Source organism: Lampetra planeri, chromosome 6, assembly GCF_965212315.1.
Source record: "Lampetra planeri chromosome 6, kcLamPlan1.2.h2, whole genome shotgun sequence".
NCBI classification, from domain to species: domain Eukaryota; kingdom Metazoa; phylum Chordata; class Hyperoartia; order Petromyzontiformes; family Petromyzontidae; genus Lampetra; species Lampetra planeri.
The window spans coordinates 1,930,610-1,958,210 of record NC_136112.1 but is presented as its reverse complement, the minus strand read 5'-3'; the positions used below and the strand labels follow the sequence as shown (position 1 = coordinate 1,958,210).

The window sequence follows — 27,601 nt, the reverse complement described above, 5'->3', positions numbered from 1 at the left end:
CTCGATGATAAAATCCCACGATAGTGTTTGTCAATATCGCGTTACAGTCAACAAACTTTAGATAAATAGCTATTTTGAAGGGGGGGGGGGGGGGGGGTGTCATATTGTTGACAACGTTTCAGGCGATGACCCTTGTCGATAGCAATATAAAATGCGTAAGTGGTGGATGCTGATTTCGCAAACAGACATTCACTCTTTTGCGAATTAACTCAACAGATTTGGCTCTTAAGGTTTTAATATCAGTCAGTACAACACGAAACAAAGGAACTTAACTTCCCCTAAGCAACACAATATAAGCACAGTCTCCCCCATATCGCTCTCCACGTTACATTTATATTTGCATACTAATTAATGTTTTTGTGACGTATTTATTTTGTAAGTTTACCAATAAAATTATCTGCATTTAACAACACCGTTTGAAAAACAATAGGTGTTTTTACCATTTATGGCAATAAAATAGGTGTTTAAACACCGAACAGATCCCTTTTGCAACAAATCAAATACAGTACTGCATTAACCACACCGTAATTGTGGCATAAGATGCTTTAATAACTTTAATAACATGTAGGCAGTGCCTTTGGTGTAGGTTGACCAGTTTAAAAAGCAATGCATATAAATTATCAAAACTATAGGATCAAAATGATTTGTTTTGCATGTTCACCCAAAGTACGATGTGTGTGGGTTAATGCAATAATAACCAGATTCACTGCAAACATCAAAACACAACTCCCATTTAATTGCCAGAAAGGGGGTGCAAACCTTACTTCTTAGTTTTTCCATACTCTGACATTGCCAACAACAAAAAACATTTATCCCTCGAAATAATTATTTTACATTTATTTAATTTACTTCCTTCAAGCAAGAAGGCCGCATGATGACGACGTCCCCGATGCCGTCACCGTCACCGCCCCATTCGCCCCCAAGTGGCCGCACCGCTCACAATTCCAGCGAATACCCTCCACCGCAACTTGGGCCACAAGTCGACAATTTGCGGCCACGTTTTTTTGAGACGACGAACATCGATTTTGTTCTTTTTTGTCTTGCAAAGCTAACGCGATGCCGACCTTCGTGATTCACACGAACGTGAGCGCTGACCGCGTCTCAGCCTCGATGCACGAGGAGCTGACGGCTCTGATCGCCAAGGCGCTCGGCAAACCCCTGCAGGTGAGGGCCCTCTTTGTGGTGGTTGTGGTGGTGGTTGTTGTGGTGGTGGTTGTGGTTGTTTGTGGTTGTGGTTGATGATGGAGCTTCACGTGTCGTTGCAGTGGAACCTCACGCGTTCAGGGCCCGTGAGAGTTATCACGTAATGGGGAGTTTGAGAGTCATCACGGATTCAGGGAGAGATTCTCACCCATCCAGGGAGAGAGAGATTCTCACCCGTTCAGGGCCGTGAGAGATTATCACCCATTCAGGGAGTGAGAGATTATTCACCCATCCAGGTAGTACATGTTGTTTATGTAATTTATTGTGAAAATTCCGTCAGTTCCTATGATCACTGCTTCATTGCTTTAATGGCTTTATTTTGGTGATTTCGAAAAGTGTATTGGTTTAGCCATGTTTGTTTGTTGTAGTACAGAGTTAGACTGATGGCCTTAATCTAAGTTGTCTTGTTGTTTGACTTGCATCCCACTGGGATTTTTGCACACAGTGTTGGTGTACGGTGCTTTTTCTGCAATATTTTGCTGCCTTTTCTTCGATTTTCTGTTTGCACTTAGTCACATATTCACTTTAAGATTTTTTTTTGTTCATGTTTGTGTTTTTGGTTTGTTGCGGTTGCACCCAATTCAAGAGCCGAATGGCTCACAGGGCTATACCTAATAAATTAACTTGAACTTGAACTAGGGGGGGGGCAAGGGATGTCCCTGCCTGCCCCACGCACGTGTGACGCGGCTGGTACTGCCCGACCGCTCCAAGCCTCGGCTTCGACTACCTTGCCATGCCCTTTCCTGCCCCAACTTCTCCTCCTTGATCTTGCCGTGCTGTCATTCTACCTTGCCCTGACCCTGTTTCGCTCTGACCTATCTTACTACACCGTCATATTGCCTTGGCCCTGTGATACCGTCTTGCGCCCAATATTTCCTACCAACTCTATCTTGCCCAAAACACGTTCTGCTAAAATTGTATTTTACTATGCCCGCTGAACACTGCCGTATTTTGTCACTGGCTTGCCCTTACTGCGCCATCAAATGCCCCCCTGCCCCTTGCCTCGTCCTCCCCTCTTCACCGCCTCAGTACGTGGCGGTGCACGTGGTTCCGGGACAGCTGATGAGCTTCGGAGGCACCAAGGAGCCTTGCGCCCTGGCTCATCTCTCCAGCATCGGCAAGATCTCCCCCGCTGAGAACAAGAAGTATTCGGCGCTGCTGTCGGAGGCCATGAACACTCACCTGGGCATAGCCAAGGACAGGTGGGGGTTACGCGCGTGATGGCATCGTCATCATTGTCACCTACCGTACAAACTCATCATCATCCACAATATTCATCATCAACCATCATATACATAATTTACTACCATGCCCACTATCATCCATTCATCTATGGTCATCTTCAATATACACTTTCAATCTATGATAATACATGTACGATATCCACTACCATAATCGTGATCTACTAAGCCGACTATTATGAACAATGTACATCCCTCTGTCAACCCACTGCTGGATGAGGACCTCACCACGCCGTGTGGATCGTGGTGTTACGTGACCATATTTCACCACGCTGGTCAGTGCCGGCTTGGTAAACGTCGATGTGTCGTAGAGTACTGATCAAATGGCTCCCACAGCAGCAGCCTGTCAATCTGCATGGCGGTCTCCCATCCTAAATACAGGAGAGGATCAAAGCTGCTGAGCTGAGGTATGATGAGATCAGGTCCATTCTGGGTGATTCGGTTAAAGGCAGAATGAATAACCACACGTGCAATTCATACGGCTTAAGCTGCGTAACTTAGTGGAAAAAACTGAATTAAACGTGTAATTTGAGTTTAAAACATTCAAGTGTATTGGAGACCTCAATGTATTATAGAAATAAACAAAAACGTATGCAATTATAACTTGATAATACAATACTTTTAATATTTTAAAGGCAACTCAGTTTCGAATGATACACATTTCACCACTGTCTTTAAACCACGGGACCCATCAAATGTTTTGCGATGTCCACTTGTGACTCAAACTCTTCCTCTGCCCTCGTCCCAGGATGTACATCGCCTTCCACAACCAGGATCCCGCGAACGTAGGCTGGAACGGATCAACATTCGCCTGAACATCATCACCTCCGCTACCGCCCAGCCTACCCCAACACAGCAATCCTTTCCCACCCTTGTGGTTTCCTTCCTTATGATCGAGTGGTGGCCATTTCCCTGTCATTCCTGTCACACAGTGGCATTTCATGGATTGTGCTTGTCGTTTATTGATTGATGCAATTGTCTCTACCATTGCTGTTGTGCGAAAAATGAATCGCCCAACAACATCGAAGTCTGGAATTAAAAAATAAAATCCGTTTAACAACTTGAAACGCATTTTCCTTGTAAGTCACCGACCGCGATGTATCCGTAGAGGCATTGTTACGCGAGGATGACACCAGCGTGGAGTCCGTCCCCCGTCTCCCTTCCCCCCCGGGGGCCCAGAGAACAAAGGGAGGCACAAATCTCGTACCAGAAGTTAATTTGTATGTTCATTTAAACACGCTGTGGTGGAGATGCAGAGCTCCACTCACATTTTAGTGACATGGAGGCCCTGGAGTTAAAGGGTTTGATTCACATGTCGGATAAAACTACTGCTTCCCAGTTTACAAAACCGTGCCCAGTTAACATAAATAGCAACAAACTGACCAAATTGAGCTAAAAACTCCATTCTGCAAACATTAAGTGGCAAATGTTTTAATTATTCGACGAGAGTGTATGGTCTGGGGTATGCAGCGAATAAGCCAAACAATGTCTAGAGCTGTGTTTTTCCAATACATATGATACAATGTGCAATCCCCCCCCCCAATTCGTTTACATTATTAAATTTATGATACCAGTTTGCAGTAAATCCACTGGTATAATGACAAAAAATATAGAATCATCTTCATCGGTCGGGGATGCCTGTGATGGGGGGGGGGGAGGGGGGTCTACAGCGAACCTTCATGCAAAACCCCTCAGGATCACGGGGGGCAGAGGAGTGGGGAACTCCTCAACTCCCGCGACAGCATCGTGCTTCTCGGCGCCCCCCTCTCGCACAAATATACAATACTGTTTGCTGCTGCGTGCGTTTTCGCGGTTGTAGCTGTGCCGTGCAACCCCACGGCGTGATTTCCCGTCGTACCACGTGCCGTTCGGACACCACGCGCGACGTTCGCTCCCGAAGAAGATCTCGGCGCGTTTTGACGACGGAACGTCGGGGACGCCGCCGTGCCGAACCGCACGCGGCACAACAATCCGAAAACACGCAGGCGAGGGGAGAAAGCTATTACTGCGCGCTCCAGCAATTTGTGTTCAAAAGGCAAAATCCTGCAGCCGCATCAAGCTGTCAAAATAGACGCGACGTGCTCATAAACGGTGGCAATTGTAGGATAGAAAAATGGCAGTTTGACATAACACGCGGCACGGTTATTAACGACGAGGACGAACGCTGGATAACTTAACACCGTTATCGACGTGCAAAGCAGTGCGTCCCACCGTTACTTGTCGAAAACAAACTCACCCCCAACAATGGCAACGAATAAAAAGGTTATATTAACATATTTCCACATAACTTCCCAGTCCAGACACCACGTATGGTGGAAGGCGCGTAACTAATTTCGCGACGGTAAACATTCTTCTCGAGTTAAGTAAAACATTTTCTTTACACGGACAAAACACTGTCGACAACGTTACTGACGTTCATAACTTTAGAATCACAAACAGGCGATTTACCGTTCCCATCTCGCCACTTTCCCACTGGCACATCCGAACCGTACCAGCACAGGGCTCTCGCAGCACGGGCGGTTTTTCCACTGGCTATGTGCCGAGCCGAGCCAGAACCAGACTGATTCACCAGCCTCGCGAGACGTCGATCGAAGTCTGGAGCCAAGTGGGGGGCCAAATTAATCGACTCGTTCATTTCTGCATAACGCCGGTCGGCATAACTCGACACAGCGTCGCCGCGTCATCTACCTGATCATTGCATGCGATGTTGGCGAGTACACCTGTGAGGACTGTCAACCATGTCGTCTACATGCAACTCAACTCGTGCATTGTGTGTGTTCAGTACACCCGAGAACACAACGTGCTCGGGTCACCTACACGGGTGTCTACTAATTCGCCGTGCGTGTGACGTTAGCGGCACGGCTCGGGCCAGCCGAGCATCGGCGGGGAGGTTCGGCACGGCCCGCCACGGCCCGCCACGGCCCGCCACGGCCCGCCACGGCCCGCCACGGCCCGCCACGGCCCGCCACGGCTCGGTTGTGCAGTGGAAAAGAGGCACGTTTGTTATTCGCTGATCGTACAGCGCTCCCCTCTCAAGGCCCAGTAACGGGACTCAACTTGGAAGGAGCCACTGGACGGGTGGTCGGCTTGAGCTTGGGAAGCGAGGTCATGGCTTAAGCAGCCTACATGCCACACGTCACGAGGCGTGTTGTTTTTTTTTGTCTTGTTGTCTTGTACTCCTGCCTTCCCCCTAGAAAATACTGCCAACGAAAAGCACCGATATGTGTACACAAATGTATGGCTGATTACAAAACAGTACACACGGGGGGCTCTTTGTGTTAACCATCAAAAGTCGCGTCACATCAAAGCTTTTCCTGTTCCAAGCACGCTTTGGCCGGTCCCTCAACTCTCTTGCTAGCCCTGAGCCAAGTGTTGGAAATTCAATTTTTTTTCTTCCTTTGGCGGGAACCAGTCTATCCACAGGATAATCACTCTGTCATCTTCCCACCAACTGTTGCCACTCGGAGGGATTGCTGTAACACCAGAGGGTTGAAGATAGTCGAGCCCTGAGGAAGGTTCAAACTCATAACCTTCCACATCAACTCTCCCGGTTAAAGTCACAATATACCGATTGTATATATTTCAAGAAAAATCATTCGGAAGGGGGGACAGGACATGGAAGTCACAACTGCTCCAGGTTGGTAATGCCACAGGCGTCTAAACGTGTTTCCCGTTGTGTGTATGGCGTGACCTAATTCATGCACCATTAACGTGGACAAAACGTTCCTCCGCCTTGTCCGATTTTTGGCGAAATCGCTTCAACGTCTCTTTCCCACCGCCACCACCAACAACGGGGCGGGGGGGGGGCGGGGCAAACCACGAGCTCGGCGTTCGACAAGCGCTGCTGGCCATTGCGTCGACGAGACGCGGAACACGACGGAGCCCTTAGATGTCCATCAGCTCGTCGTCCGTGTCCGACTCGCTCTCGAAGGATGACTCGAGGCTGGAGGTGTCGGGCGGTTCGAGCGCCGGCTGGCTCAGCGTTTCCCGCCGCACGGTGGCCGCCGACTGTGACGACAGGATGGCGCTCTGTGGCAACACGACAAGGTCAAGGTCAAGACGGCATCCTGGCCACGGCCGTCAACGCCACCATGGCTTGCCAAACGCTTCCTACCCTCTGCCAGTTCCCACACAGCTGCTGCACAAAATCCCACATGGCCAGACCAGTTGGTGCCAATCAATTACACTCTGATATTAGCGGCGGGCTGGGAATCCAACTCAGGATATCACGTCGCCGGGATGAAAGTGCAGTGCGCAAACCACTGCACCACCGCTCCACCTAAATATGCACGCGCACACACACGCACACACACACACGCACACACACGCACACACACGCACACACACACAAAAGACATCCCCCGGATAGCCTGAACAGACTGTTGGGGCAAGTGCTGTTGGCACCTATGAAGGACGGCGTGGCACACGAGGGGGTGGGTAGCCAACACCACGCCCGGCCGCCTTTGTTTCCCCAGTGGCGGTGTTTACTACACACCGCACCAGGTACTCATTTGAGGCTGAGTCGACCAAGGGGAGGCCCATGACCGCTTCAGATAATCGCTGCTAGTATTGGCCGTGAGCAGGAATCGAACTCGGTTGGCCGGGTTCATTGCGCAGCGCTCTAACCGTGATACTACCGCTCCCCACACAGATAAATGTGCTGTGAGCGAGCGCCGTTCCCTACAAAGACACGCTCGCACACACTCGCACACGCTCGCACACGCTCGCACACGCTCGCACACGCTCGCACACGCGCCGCCCCCGCACCTTGAGCCTCTGCTTGGTCTCCTGGGAGACGCTGCACCGTGGAGACAGCATCGTCGGGGTCGGCGGGGTCACCGTGATCTCGGGGGGGTAGCCCCCCGCCGCCGCCTCCCCACCTCCCCCGCCGGCGCCCCCCCCGACCCCGTGGGGGCCGAACGAGAAAGCAGCGGCAACGGCAGCAGCGCCGTGCGGAATCACGAGCTTGGGCATCCCCGGCGGCGCCCGGGATCGAACCCGTCCTCCGCACCTCTGCTGCTGGTTCTGCTGGTTCTGTTGGTGCTGCTGCTGCTGCTGCTGCGCTTGGGACATGGAGCGAGACTCGCACGAAGCTGACGGGGGTAACGCGGCGTCGCTGCTTCCCGAAGCGGCGGGAGAGGCGCAGCATTCATCCTCGGGCGGATCCGGCACTGCGGGGAAGGGGGAGGGGGGGTTAATGGGCGGAGATGGAGCAGGCCGGGGTGGCATGGACGTACAGGTGTGAGTGAAGTGGGGGTTAGAAGTGGACAGGGCGTGCTGCGGTGATGGGAAGGTGGGTAGTTAATACAGGTTGTGAAACTATGTGGGTATGCGTTTTTGTATTTATATGGAGTGCGCTTGTGCGTACGGACATGTGTAATGACATCGGGGGTGTCACTGTACGGTGCCAGCCCGGAAGGGTTGTGGCCATTCGATGTCCCTACATCGTGGACAGCACCGTGTGGGTGGCTGTGTGTAACACCAGCCCTAGCGGGGCTTCGCGAACACTGGGATAGTGCGGCCACCATGCACAGCGTGTGGTGGGGGCTCTCCCGAGGGGAAGGGGGTGAGTGTGAGCCCAGGGGCAGGGTTGTCCCGGGCCATGGCACTTTCGTTGACCCCGTAAGACACGTGATCGGGATTGTCTACACAGGGGGCCCCAGGTGGGGGGGCTAGTGGGTGATCACGTGTCCGGGGAGAGCTCTTGAGAAGGTTGGAGAGGGAACGAGAATGTACGGGAAGGCGGGCGGGGCCGAGGGCGGAGCGGCCCCGACCGGAGAGGGATATAAGGCGGGTTCCTGAGAGGGACCGGGGTCGCTGCTTTCTACAAGCTGGAAGCTCAACACCTACAAGCTGGAAGCTCAACACCTACAAGCTGGAAGCTCTACACCTACAAGCTGGAAGCTCAACATCTACAAGCTGGAAGCTCAACACCTACAAGCTGGAAGCTCAACATCTACAAGCTGGAAGCTCAACACCTACAAGCTGGAAGCTCAACATCTACAAGCTGGAAGCTCAACACCTACAAGCTGGAAGCTCAACACCTACAAGCTGGAAGCTCAACATCTACAAGCTGGAAGCTCAACACCTACAAGCTGGAAGCTCTACACCTACAAGCTGGAAGCTCAACATCTACAAGCTGGAAGCTCAACATCTACAAGCTGGAAGCTCAACATCTACAAGCTGGAAGCTCAACATCTACAAGCTGGAAGCTCAACATCTACAAGCTGGAAGCTCAACACCTACAAGCTGGAAGCTCAACATCTACAAGCTGGAAGCTCAACATCTACAAGCTGGAAGCTCAACACCTACAAGCTGGAAGCTCAACACCTACAAGCTGGAAGCTCTACACCTACAAGCTGGAAGCTCAACACCTACAAGCTGGAAGCTCAACATCTACAAGCTGGAAGCTCAACACCTACAAGCTGGAAGCTCAACACCTACAAGCTGGAAGCTCAACATCTACAAGCTGGAAGCTCAACACCTACAAGCTGGAAGCTCAACATCTACAAGCTGGAAGCTCAACACCTACAAGCTGGAAGCTCAACACCTACAAGCTGGAAGCTCTACACCTACAAGCTGGAAGCTCAACATCTACAAGCTGGAAGCTCAACACCTACAAGCTGGAAGCTCAACACCTACAAGCTGGAAGCTCAACATCTACAAGCTGGAAGCTCAACATCTACAAGCTGGAAGCTCAACACCTACAAGCTGGAAGCTCAACATCTACAAGCTGGAAGCTCAACATCTACAAGCTGGAAGCTCTACACCTACAAGCTGGAAGCTCAACATCTACAAGCTGGAAGCTCAACACCTACAAGCTGGAAGCTCAACACCTACAAGCTGGAAGCTCAACACCTACAAGCTGGAAGCTCAACATCTACAAGCTGGAAGCTCAACATCTACAAGCTGGAAGCTCAACACCTACAAGCTGGAAGCTCAACACCTACAAGCTGGAAGCTCAACACCTACAAGCTGGAAGCTCAACACCTACAAGCTGGAAGCTCAACACCTACAAGCTGGAAGCTCAACATCTACAAGTGGGAAGCTCAACATCTACAAGCTGGAAGCTCAACACCTACAAGCGGGAAGCTCAACATCTACAAGCTGGAAGCTCAACACCTACAAGCTGGAAGCTCAACACCTACAAGCTGGAAGCTCAACATCTACAAGCTGGAAGCTCAACACCTACAAGCTGGAAGCTCAACATCTACAAGCTGGAAGCTCAACACCTACAAGCTGGAAGCTCAACACCTACAAGCTGGAAGCTCTACACCTACAAGCTGGAAGCTCAACATCTACAAGCTGGAAGCTCAACACCTACAAGCTGGAAGCTCAACACCTACAAGCTGGAAGCTCAACATCTACAAGCTGGAAGCTCAACATCTACAAGCTGGAAGCTCAACACCTACAAGCTGGAAGCTCAACATCTACAAGCTGGAAGCTCAACATCTACAAGCTGGAAGCTCTACACCTACAAGCTGGAAGCTCAACATCTACAAGCTGGAAGCTCAACACCTACAAGCTGGAAGCTCAACACCTACAAGCTGGAAGCTCAACACCTACAAGCTGGAAGCTCAACATCTACAAGCTGGAAGCTCAACATCTACAAGCTGGAAGCTCAACACCTACAAGCTGGAAGCTCAACACCTACAAGCTGGAAGCTCAACACCTACAAGCTGGAAGCTCAACACCTACAAGCTGGAAGCTCAACACCTACAAGCTGGAAGCTCAACATCTACAAGTGGGAAGCTCAACATCTACAAGCTGGAAGCTCAACACCTACAAGCGGGAAGCTCAACATCTACAAGCGGGAAGCTCAACATCTACAAGCTGGAAGCTCTACACCTACAAGCTGGAAGCTTAACGTCTACAAGCGGGAAGCTCTACGTCTACAAGCCGGAAGGTCTACGTCTACAAGCTGGAAGCTCAACACCTACAAGCTGGAAGCTCAACACCTACAAGCGGGAAGCTCAACATCTACAAGCTGGAAGCTCTACACCTACAAGCTGGAAGCTTAACGTCTACAAGCGGGAAGCTCTACGTCTACAAGCCGGAAGGTCTACGTCTACAAGCTGGAAGCTCAACACCTACAAGCTGGAAGCTCAACTCCTACAAGTGGGAAGCTCAACGTCTACAAGCTGGAAGCTCAACTCCTACAAGCTGGAAGCTCTACGTCTACAAGCGGGAAGCTCAACGTCTACAAGCTGGAAGCTCTACACCTACAAGTGGGAAGCTCAACGTCTACAAGCTGGAAGCTCTACACCTACAAGTGGGAAGCTCTACACCTACAAGTGGGAAGCTCAACGTCTACAAGCAGGAAGTTCAACATCTACAAGCGGGAAGCTCAACATCTACAAGCTGGAAGCTCTACACCTACAAGCTGGAAGCTCAACATCTACAAGCTGGAAGCTCAACATCTACAAGCTGGAAGCTCTACACCTACAAGCTGGAAGCTCAACATCTACAAGCTGGAAGCTCAACACCTACAAGCTGGAAGCTCAACACCTACAAGCTGGAAGCTCAACATCTACAAGCTGGAAGCTCAACATCTACAAGCTGGAAGCTCAACACCTACAAGCTGGAAGCTCAACACCTACAAGCTGGAAGCTCAACACCTACAAGCTGGAAGCTCAACACCTACAAGCTGGAAGCTCAACACCTACAAGCTGGAAGCTCAACACCTACAAGCTGGAAGCTCAACATCTACAAGTGGGAAGCTCAACATCTACAAGCTGGAAGCTCAACACCTACAAGTGGGAAGCTCAACATCTACAAGCGGGAAGCTCAACATCTACAAGCTGGAAGCTCTACACCTACAAGCTGGAAGCTTAACGTCTACAAGCGGGAAGCTCTACGTCTACAAGCCGGAAGGTCTACGTCTACAAGCTGGAAGCTCAACACCTACAAGCTGGAAGCTCAACACCTACAAGCGGGAAGCTCAACATCTACAAGCTGGAAGCTCTACACCTACAAGCTGGAAGCTTAACGTCTACAAGCGGGAAGCTCTACGTCTACAAGCCGGAAGGTCTACGTCTACAAGCTGGAAGCTCAACACCTACAAGCTGGAAGCTCAACTCCTACAAGTGGGAAGCTCAACGTCTACAAGCTGGAAGCTCAACTCCTACAAGCTGGAAGCTCTACGTCTACAAGCGGGAAGCTCAACGTCTACAAGCTGGAAGCTCTACACCTACAAGTGGGAAGCTCAACGTCTACAAGCTGGAAGCTCTACACCTACAAGTGGGAAGCTCTACACCTACAAGTGGGAAGCTCAACGTCTACAAGCAGGAAGCTCAACACCTACAAGCTGGAAGCTCTACACCTACAAGTGGGAAGCTCAACGTCTACAAGCGGGAAGCTCAACATCTACAAGCTGGAAGCTCTACACCTACAAGTGGGAAGCTCAACATCTACAAGCTGGAAGCTCTTCCTCCTACGAGGAACCACGTGGTCGGAGACCCGAGTTAGGGCACGACCCTTCGTAGCTGTAACTCCTCTGTATAGTGTAGTTAGCTGGGTGGTCACCACCCTAGGTTGTATCTGGTAAAGGGGCAAGTTACCCCTTTGTGTTACAGTGTTACAAATAAATGTGTTGCCTCTAAAAGGAACGACGTCTGCGACTCAGTTTGACTCACTACACGTGTAAAGTGTACGTGTGAAGCTGTGTGGTTCGTGCACGCGCGTGTGTGTGGAAGTTTTCTATACTGGTGTGGGTGGCTGCTGCGGTGCAATGGTTGGCAGCGCATTGGACGCGCGATTCAAAGGTTGCTGGTTCGATTCAACCTCCCGGCGCGGCAGTTAAAACATTGGTGGTGTTTGTGTTAAATCGCACCACCCTCCCCCTGCTCCACTGCCTCTGTCCCAGCAGCGTAATCGGGTTTGGCACAGTCCGCCGATCGGTAGCTCGCACGTAACCGAGTAAAGTGGGGGCACTGACGTCTGATCCGAGCGGAAGAGTAGACCAAATTCCCTGCCAAGGAGGCTTCTCAAGCGTCCCCTCCAGAGGAGGCCTCCTTTCGCCAGCAGTGGCGCGAGCGAGCACTTTCAGGGCAGCGCCTTTACCGCGCGCGATCCGGCGTTCTTACCTGCAGATCCGGCCATCGCACCTCCATCCTCCTCCCGTACTCCTCCCCCGCCCATCACCGTCGCCACCGTCGCCATCGTCGGCATCGTCGTCGTCATCGCCTCATCGTCAGATGCCGCCCTGCCCGTCGTGGACGACGGCGAGGTGGGTCCCTCAAGAGGAGGCCGAAGAGGAGGCGCAGGAAGTTCCCCGACCCCTGCGCTGGCGGTGACCGCGTCCCGAAGGTGCGGGCCCTTGGCAGTGAGCGGGAGTGGAGATACGAGGCGCGGATTTTTATTTAGAATCTTATATAGGTCACAGCGTCTGCTGTTACACAATCCGTGCGGCTCACCAACACCCCCCCCCACCACCACCGCCTCTACCTTCCTGCGTCGTTTTACCCCGCTAATGGAGCAAATCCACTCTTCTATAATTACCGTCGTCGCTTCGGTTGCTCGCTGTTGGCACAATGGGTCAGCTATTGTCCCCATGGGTCAGAGGTCGGCGCACGTGACAATGGTCAGAGGTTTAAGAATGGAACAATGTGCCCCGCTTGATGCGCGTAACGTGCCGGTGGGGGGAAAAAAACCAGCGTGTGGATATTTGTTTTTCGTTGATTTCATTCGTGAACATGTGCGAATATAAAGATACGTTTAGCAGTTGTATATTTTTTTTATTTAAAGCTTTCGTGACTGCAGGGATTCATATTCTTGGTTCTTTCGGTAAAGTCACGTAGAAGGGAAATAATACAATAACATAATATAAATATATTATTACAGATATGTATATTTGGAATCATCCAAACATTTTTTTACACATTTGACGACAGGACAAATTACATACAAAAAATGTATTTCAATGTTTATCAAAGTACTTGTATATTAAGTATCCACTCCTGGACACTTAGTATCCACTCCTGGGTGAAGGCCTCCCCCCAAAACGGTGTCAAACATCGGGCTCGTTTGACCATACTTCACCACACCGGTTCTTGGTGAAGCGATCACGCCGCCACCCAATGTGAGGCCGTGGCCATGGTCGTGGCCAGGAATGAAACTCAGGCCACCGCATTTGTAGTGCAGCTCGCAAAACCACTCCACAACAATCGCTCCACCGGCCAATTTCGTAATAATCACCCAGAAATGTCTGTCCGTCCCGTGCGTGACGTCACTCCACATGAGGCCCACCCCCCCGCGTGACGTCACTCCACACGAGGCCTACCACCCTCATTAATATTCATGAGTGGGTGGATTTTTACACGAAGGCAGAGGAGGGTCGAGCTGAGTTTAATAATTTATTACGCAAAGTCGCTTCAAATATGACGACGTTTCTTTACAGAAAGTAATCCAACTAACGCTGTGACTACGTGCATCCACAATGCGACAGTGGTGTACACGTGTGTGTCTGGTACACGTGTGTGTGTGTGCTAGTACACGTGTGTGTGAGTACACGTGTTGTGAGTACACGTGTGTGTAGTACACGTGTGTGAGTGTAGTACACGTGTGTGAGTACACGTGTTGTGAGTACACGTGTGTGTGAGTACACGTGTGTGAGTGTAGTACACGTGTGTGTGAGTACACGTGTTGTGAGTACACGTGTGTCTGGTACACGTGTGTGTGTGTGCTAGTACACGTGTGTGTGAGTACACGTGTTGTGAGTACACGTGTGTGTAGTACACGTGTGTGAGTGTAGTACACGTGTGTGTGAGTACACGTGTGTGAGTACACGTGTTGTGAGTACACGTGTGTGCTAGTACACGTGTGTGTGAGTACACGTGTGTGAGTGTAGTACACGTGTGTGTGAGTACACGTGTTGTGAGTACACGTGTGTGCTAGTACACGTGTGTGTGAGTACACGTGTGTGAGTGTAGTACACGTGTGTGTGAGTACACGTGTGTGTGCTAGTACACGTGTGTGAGTGTGTGACTGCACGCTGCTGCTGTTTGTGCTATCGGCTCTGGGGCGAGCGCCGTGAGATTTGGGAAGATGGAGTAACCAGCAAGAGACATCCACCACATCAAACAAACTCGCCCTCAAACTGGCTCAGTCTCCCTCCCTCCCTCTCTCTCTCCCATCGCAACGACCATCACCCGAACCACCATCAACAACAACGGAGACAAAGATTCCCTTGCAGCTTTAGGGGCCGTCCATAAATGACGTCACGCGATTTTGGACGATTTTTGACCCCCCCACCCCCCACCCCCCATCGTCACACGGCGTCACAAAAAATCTGACCCCCCCCCCTCAAATATGACGTCACAAAGCTCTGCCCCCCCCCCCCCCCCCAAATAAAACATGCTTCAAATCGCTTTAAACTATTGTCATTATAGTGCGTATTTAATGTGGCGCTGCACTCTGATGTTGTAGGAGAAAACATTTATTAAAACGTTTATTTAATTAAATAGAACGTGTCGTCTATATCTATTTAAAGTTGCGCATTTTGATGTGACGTCACATTTCCCAAACACCCCCCGCCCTCGACACACATCGTCACAAATGTCTGCCACCCCCCCCCCCCCCCAGGTGCGTGACGTCATTTATGGACGGCCCCTTACCAGACTGTAACAGGCAGAGCTGTTGTTAGCGATCACCTGTTCCGGCTCCCCAGTGGCGATGTTTACTGCACACCGCACCAGGTACTCATTTGAGGCTGAGTCGACCTAGGACCGGTCCAAAGCATCGTCGTCACTGCTGTTCGCCGTGAGCGAGATTCGAGCTCGGGTCGTCGGGTTCGTAACGCAGCGGCGCTAACCACTGCGCCACCGTTCCCCGGCACACACACAGACACGTGGTGGATACAACAACAACACTCGCTCACTCACGATCCAATTTGCGTAATGAGACTCCAGCGAGCCTCGGGGAAGCCACGTGTTCTCGCTCTCTCGCTCTCTCTCCCACTCTACCACGTGCGCTCTCTCTCTCTGTGACACTCTCCCACACTCTCTCTCTTTTTTTACGATCAGTGGAAATAAGAAGATGTTCGGTGTAGTCGGCACTTTGCTTCGTTCATCATTTCGTAAAAAAATTTAATTTAAACTTTGCTTTACGTAAACCCCCACCTCTCGCTCACTCTCTCGCTCTCTCACACTCATCACGTGCACTCTCCCCACACTCTCTCACTCCCCACGTGCACTCTCCCACTCTCTCTCGTTCTCTCTCACACTCCTCACGCACTCTCTCTCTCTCTCTGTGACATTCTCCCACACTCTCTCTCACACACACTCTCTCTCACACTCTCCCACACTCTCTCTCACACACACTCTCTCTCACACACACACTCTCTCACACTCTCCCACACTCTCTCTCACACACACTCTCTCTCACACACACTCTCACACACTCCCACACTCATCACGTGCACTCTCCCACACTCTCTCACTCCCCACGTGCACTCTCCCACACTCTCTCTCGCTCTCTCGCACTCCTCACGCACTCTCTCTCTCTCTGTGACACTCTCCCACACTCTCTCTCACACTCTCCCACGCTCTCTCTCACACACACTCTCTCTCACACACACTCTCTCTCACACACTCCCACACTCATCACGTGCACTCTCCCACACTCTCTCACTCCCCACGTGCACTCTCCCACACTCTCTCTCGTTCTCTCTCACACTCTCCCACACTCTCTCTCTCTCGTTCTCTCTCACACTCCTCACGCACTCTCTCTCTCTCTGTGACACTCTCCCACTCTCTCTCTCTCACACGTGTTCCCACAGGCATGTGTACACACGACGTGTACTCTTACCCATCCACCCATGTCAAAAACTCACACGTGTACTCACATGTGAAGACACACATTACTGTACGCGTGTAGACACACACACACTCACTCAAAACAAAGATCCCCCGTATAACCTCGACGGACCGATAGGGCAAGTGAAGCTAGCGTGCACCCACTCGAGGGTGGTGACACGCCCGGCCGATTAATTACACACCGCAGAAGGCACTCGCGTTTTAAATGCCGAGCCGACCTAGCTGAGGCCCAAGCCCGGTTCGGATTAATTGTCGCGCGTGTTGGTGGCCGTGAGCGAGGAATCGAACTCGGATCTCTGGGATTGTCGCACTACACGCTAATCACTGCGCCACCGCTCCCCCCTGACACACACACACATACACACACGTGTATTCCCACTCTCTCTCTCACACACACACACTTCATAATGAAAACAAAAATCTGGGTTGGATCGAGTAAATATAAATGTCGTTAAACCCGCCACCACCAAAGCCGACGTGTTAAACTGACACACGTGACAATCTGCTGCCTCTCTTTCAGATTGTGACATTTTTTTTCTGCCACTTAGGATGATCAATGAGACGTACTCCGTGCACACGTGGGCACATGGCTCGGGTTGGACCCCCCCCACTCTCCTCCTCCTACTCTCGCCTGTCCCGGATTACAACCCTAACGCAGAAGAAGATCACTAATCCCCCCTTTCACACGGATGAAAACAGCTCTCAGTCAGTTATCGTGGAAAGGGTCAGAGACCGCTTCGGTAGCCTGCATGGACTGTCCGTTCAAAGTGCTGTTAGCGAGCACCTATTAATGTGCCCCCCCCCCCCACTCATGTGAGTGGAGCGGTGGTGGGGAGCGGTGGTGCAGCGGTTAGCGCAATGCGCTACGAACCCGGCCCACCGGAGTTTGATTTCCGCTGACAACATCAAGGAGATTTGAGGTGGCGAAGGTGTGAACCGATCGGTTCCCAGGCCCTGCCCTAGGTCGACTCGGCCCTAAACGAGTGCGGTGGTACAGTTTGTAAATATGAGTACGGGATTGGGGAGACAAGTGAGGCTGGTTATCGAGGTGCTGGCCACCCACTCCCCCTCGTGTGCCGTCCTGAGCAGCCCGCGAAAAGCACTTTGCCCCAATGGTCTATTACATGTTACACGGGGCGCGCCTCTGTGGCCAGAACCACGCACGACGCCTTCCCTCCCCCCCCAATGCTGATGATGGTGATGATAATATTGATGGTGGCAGTGATGCTGGCGATGTAGCCAATGCCGGTGATACTCTTAGTTTTTTCGGTAAAGTCACGAGTATGAATCCTTGCAGTCACGAAAGCTTCAAATCTAGAATTAATGCCGATGATGACAATGATTGTGAAAAGAAACAATGATGGTGGTGATAATGGTCGTAACGACGGTGGTGGTGGTGGTGGTGATGATAATGTTGGCGAGGTTGACAGCGGTGAGTCGATGTTGGCTACGTACGGTCCGACAGAAGTTCAACATACATACATACATGTTGACGATGTGATGGTAACTGTGAAAATAAGGATAACTGTGATAACGATGAGTGACGATGATTGTAACGCTCATAACAGATGATGGCTATTACAAAAGTGATGACGACGGCGTTGATAATTGTGATGATGATGTTGAAGATGGTGGTGGTGGGATACGTGCACTGCGGTTAAGATGCATTAGCGCTCGCTAATGCGTGGTTCACGATTATGTAAGGCAATGCATCAATCATCAATATGCCTTTGCTGCTGCTGCTGATGATGATGAGCAACTACACGGACTAAATCTCAGCATTAACGCAGAGAGCTCTCAACTCGATCATTAACAGCCCCACTCCACACTCAAGGAGACCACGTGCACCATCACCCTGAAGACAAAGATCTCCCCCTGCGTAGCCTGAACAGACTGTTAGTGGCGGTCGGAATTCAACGTTCACGTTGCAAGGTTCATCGTGCATTGCGCCGGCTACTGCTGCACCACCACCGTCATCATCATCATCAGCCATGATCAATCCACTGCTAGACGAACCCCTCCCATATTCATAATCAACGTTTTTGGGTTAGATCGCGTTATTTATAAATGTGCCCTAACCCTCCACCACCCGACACGGCCAATCAGCAAGAAAGTGTCACATTGACAAAAGACAAATAGTTCACTGCTTTAGCCCCACACCGGTGTGTTGAAGTGTGAAACCACAACATTTCCAATTTTTGAGTACGACGTTTCGCTGGTAATTGCATCCAGCATCATCGGGCAATTCGCCAGAAAGCCTACGTGTTAAACCCCTCCCATATTGACCGATCGTAAATAAAATCTGGAATTAACACGAGTCGGCAAAAATCGACGTTTTTTGCCGCCGTGACACCCCAAGCAGCCCACGCGGGTTCGCGATGTCTCGATCTCCCCCTCGTCCCCTCTCTCCCAGCAGCCTCTCTCGCACTCCCACATATCGTCACCGATTTGCCCCCTCTCATTCTGTCTAAATGCAGAGCGCGTTGCCTTGGCGACTGGGTGAGAATTGAGGTGAGGCCGGAGTGAGACGAGGACAGGGCAAGGGAGACGGACGCAGTGGTGAGGCGAGATGTCAACTACCTCGCCTGGTACACAGGAGGTCGCGAGTTCGATCCCGACCCTGACGCCTGAATGTTTGGAGTTTGCGTGTGTCTCTCTCTCTGCCCGTGGTGGTGTGGATTTTCTCCGGGTCCTCCGGTTTTTCCCTCCACATTTAGAATCAACGTGCGTTTAGACTTTAGAGCATTTGGCTGCTATAAATATTCCACTTGATAAGCTACTTCGTTGAGCTATCATTTGTGATAGCCAGGTCGCTTGTGAAAAGGAGCTATATAGCTCAAGGGCCCTTACCTGGTAAAATAAAAAACAAGTTTATTTTAAAAAACAAGTTTATTTTACCGAGGGAAGGACGAGAGAGACGGGGATCAGTTGAACGCATCTCTCCGATACGCCTTCGGGGGTTGTTACCGCGGGTCTCTCGGCAAGATGTCCGACATTTCGCCCCAAGTGCCGGTAGCTTCTTCAGGAACTGGCCGTTATATATGAGCTCGCAGGCTGCTGTTGGTGTTGTCGGTTCTTGGCGCGGAATGTCTCGGCTCTCTGGCATCTTGGTGACGCCAGCGTTGAAAGTATAGCGTGCTTGTATTGCTCAATACGAAGAAGACTGCCACATCTTGTCGTCAAGTTATAAGTTTCCTCTCCGTAAAAGGCGAGCCAAACTTCTGCGTGAGCGCTTTTTCACGGTTGTGCTGCATACCCGGCAAACATGGAACGTTGGTTCAACGTTGAGCCATCGTCGGGCCAACGTTGTTCCAACGTGAACTCCAACATTTTCATATTTACTGGGTAGCTCTTGATTTTGTGGGGCGAAACGCCACGCATCACGCCGCGCACCGTGCCATGAAGCACGAAATATCATCAGAGGGCCTCTCTCCTCCTCTCTCACCGCGTGTACCCGTGGTCCCTCCAAGCGACCTAGCGCGAACCGGCCCTGATCAATTCTCCGCCCGAGTGCGCGGCTGAAATCCAAAAGCGCGACCCCCCACCCGTAAAACATGCAAACGTTGAACCAATATTTGAATATGTTTTTTACTGGGACACCGCCAAGAATGGGGAAACTGCAGCGGAATGGGGGTGAGGGGGTAGAGGTCATTCCAAGGAAATGCTAAACACTGACCCCCGCTCGCGTTGCCACCTCTGAGGTCCGCGAGACATATTGTGACATTCATAATATAGGGTTTTTTTAGGGTTTTTTAGGGTTAGATCACGTAAATATAAATGCGCCGTTAAACCTGCCATCACCCGGCAGCCAATTACTAAGGTTTGTCACGTAAACAGAACATGCCAATTCGTTACTAGCGTACTGACTAACTCGGAGACAGTAAGACTTGGAGGCACTTATTTAACTTAACGAGCACCATCGGGATAATGCACACCCTACGTGGGCACACACTATTACTGTTGCTATCCTGTACACAACACTAACCGTCTAAGACTCACGGCGCTGAACGGAGACAGCCAACAACTATCTATCAGCGCAATATCGAGTGAAGCCGGCAGCTACGATGGCGACGAGACGACAGCGACGATGGTGACGACGAGATGGTGACGACGACCATCTTGAACAGCACGACGGTGATCCCACATCCAGTGACAGCCCCGAGGTCCCACACAGCGGACCCTCTTGTACCGTCAGCGTGGCCACGCCCCTCTTCTGGAACCTACCAGTGGGTTCCTGGTGGGCCCCTCCTGTGACCTTTCCCCCCTAGAGCCCCCTCTCGCGTATATCACGGCCCGCTGACGCCAGGACTGCCGGACGCCGCAGATCCCCTTTTTCGCCAGCAGCCACTACACTAGTCCAGCAACACCGGTGTGCTGGAGAGCAAATGCACAACACTCACAATCTGAAGTATGACGTTTCTCCAGTAATTACAACCGGCATCATCAGGCGGCAGCCAGATGTGTGGACACATCCTCCCGTTTCGTTCCTTAAATAGAGGCGTAGGTGTGATGACGTCACCTTTGAGCCCTTGATATTGGTCGCGAAAGCCTTCCGTGTTAAACATCGCGGCCTATATACGCAGACTATGTATTGACGCTGCAGGAGGAGGAATCCGATGAGCAATAAAGCTCTATTTACACGGGTGGCCAGCAAGGGTGCTGTGACACAACAGCGCGAGAAGGGAAAACTGGGCGCGCTGCCTTGAGTGGCGCCGTACTGCGTTGTTGTTATGCAACTTGGAAAAAAAAGTAACTTTTAACGTCTCGCATGTACAAAACAAAGATCCCAACACCCACACCCCCCCAATAACCGTAACACACTGTCGGCACAAGTGTTGGCAGACGCACAAAGAGAAGGATCCCCCGTACAGCCTTGAACAGACTGCCTAGGTAAGCGCTGTTCGCGAGTAGCGCCTATAAAAGGCTCGTACGGGATATGATGGGATGGATGGCCAGTACCACACACATACAAAGATAAAAGAGCCCCCACACAGCCTTACCAGACTGTTGGGACAAGTGCTGTTAGCGAGCACCTATGAAGGCCGCCTTTGTCTCCCCAGTGGCGATGTTGACACACCGTACCGGGTACTCATTTGAGGCCGAGTCGACCTAGTGGAGGAGGCCCAGGACCGGTTCAGATAATCGTCGCTGGTGTCGGCGGCCGTGAGCGGGGACTGAACTCGGGTCGCCGGGTTCTTAGCGTAGCGCGCTAACCGCTGCACTACCCGCTCCCAACACACACACGGACACTCTCATATCCAACACCCACACTCGCTCTCACACGAAACTCACTCCTCCCGCACGCGCTCACACACACTCACACACACTCACGCTGCTGCTTGCACGAGCCCGAGGCGGCAGCGAAGTGGTTAAGAGTGGTTAAGAGTTCCAATTAGGGACGAGAGCCACCGACTCTCCTGTCCCCCCACTTCTCTCAGCCGCATCACGCCCTCCAACCACTCAATCACCATCACTAGAAAGGCAAAGATCCCCCGTATAGCCTGACCAGAATGTTGAGGCAAGTGCTGTTAGCGAGCACCTATGAAGGCCGGAACGGTGGACAAGGGGTTGGGTGGCCAGCACCACGCCCGGCCGCCTTTGTCTCCCGAGTGGCGATGTTTACACACCACACCAGGTACTCATTTGAGGCTGAGTCGACCTAGGGGATGCCCAGGACCGGTTCAGATCATCGTCACTGCTGTTGGCCGTGAGCAGTAATCGAATCCGGGTGGCCGGGTTCGAAGCTCAGCGCGCTAACCGCTACACCACCGCTCCCCACACACACAGACACACAGACACACACAGAGACACACAGACACACAGACACACACACAGACACACACACACAGACACACACAGACACACACACTCACCCTCTCTACCCGACTCACCCTCCCCAAACCTCTCCCCACTTTCCTCCCCTCCCCCTCCATCCATCCCTGCGCTAATCACCTCTGCTGCGTCAGTGACAGGCGCGCATCGCCCCCATCGCCCACGGTGCATTTGCTGCGGAGCGACTCGGCTGGGGCGGTGGCACGGCGGTTTGGGGCCGTCCATAAATGACGTCACGCGATTTTGGACGATTTTTGACCCCCCCCCCCCCCATCGTCACACGGCGTCACAAAAAGTCAGACCCCCCCTCAAATATGACGTCACAAAGCTGTTCCCCCCCCCCCCCAAATACAACATGCTTCAAATCGCTTTAAACTATTGTCATTGTAGTGCGTCTTTAATGTGGCGCTACACTCTGATGTTGTAGGAGAAAACATTTATTAAAAAGTCTATTTAATTAAGTAGAACGTGTTGTCTATATTTATTTAAAGTTGCGCATTTCGATGTGACGTCACATTTCTCAACCCCCCCCCCCTCGTCACACATCGTCACAAATGTCTGACCCCCCCCCCCCAGATGCGTGACGTCATTTATGGACGTTGAGTAGGTATCCAAAAATCTGTCAAAACTTGACCCCCCCCGTGGATTTGTTACCCCCGCCCCCCACCTGCGTACGCACGCTTGACGCACCCCGCCCCCCCCCCCCCCGAATCCTATAGAACGGCCGATATTGAATCCACGCAGAAACGATCAAGGATTGATCATATTCACGTGGTTTAAGCAAACAGATCGTCCACACCGCCGGACTAACTAACTCATTTCAAAGGCCAATGTCGACACATTATTATAGAAGCTTCACCCACCCCCCCTGTTTCCTATGCCTACATTGTCAGTAGACCCCCCCCCCCTCCACGTGTACGGACTCAATGGATGGCCCCGAGAGACGCGAACGAAGTTTCGATTCCCGCTCACAACGACAACATTGTGACAAGGGAGACAAAGGCGGCCGGGCGTGGTGCTGGCCACCACCCACCCAGCCCCTCGCATGCCGTGCCGGCCTTCGTAGGTGCTACTCGTTAACAGCACTTGCCCCGACAGTCTGTTAAGGCTACACGGGGGATCTTTGTCTTTGTGAATAAGACTTTGAATGTCGTGTTATCTTTTTTTGTACTACAGTATTAGAAAAAAGACAATGCGTGTAGGTGTGTGTGAGAGTGGACAGAGCGTGTCTGAGAGAGAGCGTCTGTGTGTGTGAGGGATTGAGAGTGTCTGTGTGTGTGAGATATAAGAGAGTGTGTAAGAGTGTGTGGATATAAGAGTGTGTGAGAGTGAGAGAGTGCGAGCGAGGAGTGAGGTATAAGAGAGTGTGAGAGTGTGTGTAAGAGTGTATGTGAGATATCAGAGAGTGTGAGCGAGCGGGCACGCACAACTCAGAGACGCTGCCACACAGCAATCCCTCCGACTAGACATGACGACGGAATGAAACAACGGCCAGGCAGTCGACATTGCTGCTTCCTTCACAATGATGATCGATCCCTTCATTTCGTTTCCACGCGCAATGCGGCCGCCACCCCACAGCGCGCCCCACGCAGCCGGCGGAGCGGCCAATCACCAGCAGCCCGAGGACCAGATCACGTGGGCAGCAGCGTGAGTCATGTGACCCCCACAAAAGCTGAAAGGGGGGGCAGCAGGGAGGGAGGTCGAGGAGGAGTGACGGGGGGGGGGGATGAGGGGGCGGGGGATACGGGGGGGAGGAAGAGGGAGAATAAGGGGGGTGTGAGAGGGGGGGTGTAACGAGGAAAGGGGTGAGGGGGGGGAACGAGGGGGGGAACGAGGGGGGGAGAACGGGGGGGGGGAAACGGGGGGGGGGGAACGGGGGGGGGGACGGGGGGGGGAACGGGGGGGGGACGAGGGGGGGGGGGACGAGGGGGGGGGGGGACGAGGGGGGGGGGACGAGGGGGGGGGGGACGAGGGGGGGAACGAGGGGGGGGGGGGACGAGGGGGGGGGGGGAACGAGGGGGGGGGGACGAGGGGGGGGGGACGAGGGGGGGGGAACGAGGGGGGGGGGGAACGAGGGGGGGGGGAACGAGGGGGGGGGGGGAACGAGAGGGGGGGAACGAGGGGGGGGACGAGGGGGGGAACAGAGGGGGGGGGGGAACGAGAGGGGGGGGAACGAGAGGGGGGGGAACGAGAGGGGGGAACGAGAAGGGGGGGGAACGAGGGGGGGGGAACGAGGGGGGGGGACGAAGGGGGGGGAAACAGAGGGGGGGGAACGAGAGGGGGGGAACGAGAAGGGGGGGGGGGGACGAGAAGGGGGGGGGGAACGAGAGGGGGGGGGGAACGAGGGGGGGATGAGGTGGGGGGGGTGAGGGGGGGGATGAGGAACGGATGAGTAGGAGGGGTAGAGGAGGGCACGAGGAGATGAATGGAGGTGGGGGGGGATGAGAGAGGAGGGGAGGCATGGGATGAGAAGGGGAGCAGGAGGATTATTGAGGGGACTTTTTTTTTACTAAAACGAGCACCGTTTTTTTATTTCGCTGGTTTTTGCTGCTGTACAAAAATCGATCGAAAAACCTCGCGGAAGCGAGTGGGACCCTCCACGTGCACTGCACGGCTCTCAAAAATCATTAGAGGGGAAAAACAACAACAGCAACAACAGCAGCAGCAGCAGCACGAGCAGCAGCCAGATAGCCTAGAGGAGAGACGCCCACGACCCCGTGAACCATGCGCATTGCGCGTTGAACACACATACACACACATATATATAAATAATTAATGGTTAATTACATGCAATGACTTAGATTTTGATTGTATTTAATGTAAATTTATTTTCTGAGAAAATGTCACCGTTTCGGCTGTCTAATCCATTCAGGCATTTCTTTTTCGCAGCGAGTGGCAATACACCCTCTAATTTTTTGTGTAATTAACAGGGATGTGACAGTCCGACCCTCCACCCCCCATCTCTCACCCCCTATCTCTCAGCCCCCCCCCCATCTCTTAGCCCCCCCCACCCCCCCTTGCGATTCAACGACTCGTCACGATTCAGGGTCGCGATTTGAAGTCTTGAATGTCACAAAAAAAAACGTTTCGGCGAATTTAGCGGCCTCTAGTCGCCGGAGGAGACACGTGAAACCGTGTCACGAACCGCGTGGACATCCGTGGACCATCGGTTCCTGCTCACGTGGTCCGAGGGCGACATGACCTGGCTGCGGCGGTGATCCATGGAACGCGTAACGTTGGTTCAACGTTGGACCAACGTTGGACCAACGCTGGCCCAGCTGTTCCGTCATCACTGGGCAGGATCCAGCAGAGTGCGGTTGTGGTAAAAGTTGCTCGTCTAATCCGTTCGCTGGAGAAAGGTGCATTTCCTCCCCAAAACAACGCATCTCTCGTGAACATGACTTATGTACTTAAACATGTAGTGTACAGTCGTGTAACCACCACCGCCTGCCTGTGATTGGACGGAATCTGACACGTGTGGTTTAAAAACTGAACTCCAAACTAAACTATTTTTTTTATTTTACCAGGTAAGGCCCACCGAGCTATACAGCTTGTTTTCAGAAGCGGCCTGGCCACAAATGATGGCTCAACGAAGTGGCTTATCAATGTGGAAATTTACAGCAAGTGCTGTTAGCACCTCATGACAGATTGCTTGGTCACGTGAGCGGTTTTGACCGTGCCTTGCCCAGTCTCCCCATCGTTGATCAGATCAAGCAAAGTAATTTTTTCTAGATTTGAAGTTTTCGTGACTGCAAGGATCCCATACTCTTTGGTTCTTTCGGTAAAGTCACGTAGGTGAAAAAAATAAAATAAAAAAACAAGAATAAGCGTAAAAAATAGAAATAACTAAATTTTTGGTTATTTCAATTTTTTACGTTTTTAGAATACAAAAAAAATAGAAATAACAAAATTTGTAGTTATTTCAATTTTTTTATTCGTATTTTTTTTGGTTTATTAAATTTTTTCACCTACGTGACTTCACCGAAAGAACCAAAGAGTAAAGTGAATTTTGCTGAACCAGGTGAGAAATCAATCGGAATCTTTATTTATCCTGGTAGAATCCGATGAGCTATGAAGCTTTTTTTCACGGATGTCCAGAACCCGAGTTCCCAGTTTCATTTTCAAGGAGTGGTCTGGGATGTTAAGAGTGCCAGATGTACACACAGCGTGGTAGATGCTAATATAAACCACAAGAATCAGGTAATACTTGCCACCAATGTTAGCCATGGAATTAAACCGAGGTGACTGGGTTTGTAGCGCTGTGATAGCAGCGGTAAGATTTGTCGTGCCCAAACACACACACACTGCATCACGAAGGCAGTGGTTGCATAATGTAACGCACACCGACAATTATGAGCTTGGTGTGTTAATCTCATACACAAGGGTACCTTCATAGAGCTGTATGAACTCAGTGGGTATATCAAACGTGCGCCACACACGCATACAATGCAAACGCACTCACAGACACCCGGCACTCTCTACTCAATGGCCCTGTCACACATACGCAGTGTCATGAACGCAGTAGCAAAGACAAATATCCCCCGTATAGCCTGAATAGGACTGTTGGGGCAAGTGCTGTTAGCGAGCACCTGTGAAGGCCGGCACACGAGGGCGTGGGGGTGGCCAACGCGATATTTACACACTGCACCGGGGTACTCATTTGAGGCTGAGTCGACCTAGTGGAGGAGGCCCATGACCGGTTCAGATCATCGTCACTTGTGTTGGCCATGAGCGGGAATTGAACTCGGGCCGCTGGGTTTCGTAGCGCAGGAGGCGAAGCCGCGACACGACCGCTCCCCACACAGGTTGCACCACCACCACCACCGCCGCCATCATCATCACAGCATTAGATATCATCAGCGATATTGTATCGCACCTCCGTTTTAGCACGGTCAGCTACGTATGGTGCGAAAGAAGTTCAACATAGATACACTACCGGGCTAACTGATACACTACCGCTCCCCGCGAACGAAGTAGCACACATACATACAGACACACACACAGACATATGTGTGCACAAGGGACAAAGTTCCCCCGTATAGCTTCCAAAGAATGTTGGGGCAAGTGCTGTAGCAGCACCTATGAAACACGGCACACACACAAACACACGCGCGCGTGGCATCAACAAGTGGGCTGTGTCTGTACGCGAACCTCACCGGAGAAACGACCGCCCGCTTCACCTCCGCTTCCCCATCGCTCCTCGCACGCTTCTGACGCTCTCCTCCTCCTCCACCACCACCGCCACCATCGGCGTCCCCCTCGTCGTCCTCGTCGTCATTGTCGCTCCCGCTCCGCCCGCCTCCTCTTCCTGGCGCCGGGACTCTGAGCTCCACTGATTCTCAGCTGCTGCATTCTCTGCTCCGTGCTGCTCCTCACGGCGCGACCGCCAACGACGCCACCGACGCCGCCGACGACGACGCCGCCGCAGCCGCGCCGCGCCGGCAGCCGCGGCCTCCCCTCCGCTGACGGCGCCGTGGGGGGCCCCTCCGACACCGGCTTCCTCGCCACCGG

The 27,601-nt window shown here is 52.1% G+C and overlaps 2 protein-coding genes across 2 annotated transcripts; one reads left to right on the top strand and one right to left on the bottom strand.

Moving 5' to 3' along the window:
• Positions 1–707: 707 nt before the first annotated feature.
• On the top strand, positions 708–3,511 carry LOC144719364 (macrophage migration inhibitory factor-like). Its single transcript, XM_078595226.1, has 3 exons — positions 708–1,164; positions 2,233–2,405; positions 3,193–3,511. Exons 1-3 carry the CDS (start codon positions 1,057–1,059, stop codon positions 3,257–3,259), a joined length of 348 nt encoding a protein of 115 aa, XP_078451352.1. The 5' UTR covers positions 708–1,056; the 3' UTR covers positions 3,260–3,511.
• On the bottom strand, positions 3,045–27,598 carry LOC144719363 (uncharacterized). The gene is made up of 4 exons (XM_078595225.1): positions 27,247–27,598; positions 12,530–12,761; positions 7,212–7,615; positions 3,045–6,473 (listed from the first exon to the last, which is right to left on the bottom strand). The coding sequence occupies exons 2-4, from the start codon at positions 12,624–12,626 to the stop codon at positions 6,330–6,332; spliced, it is 645 nt and encodes a 214-aa protein (XP_078451351.1). The 5' UTR covers positions 12,627–12,761; positions 27,247–27,598; the 3' UTR covers positions 3,045–6,329.
• Positions 27,599–27,601: the final 3 nt, after the last annotated feature.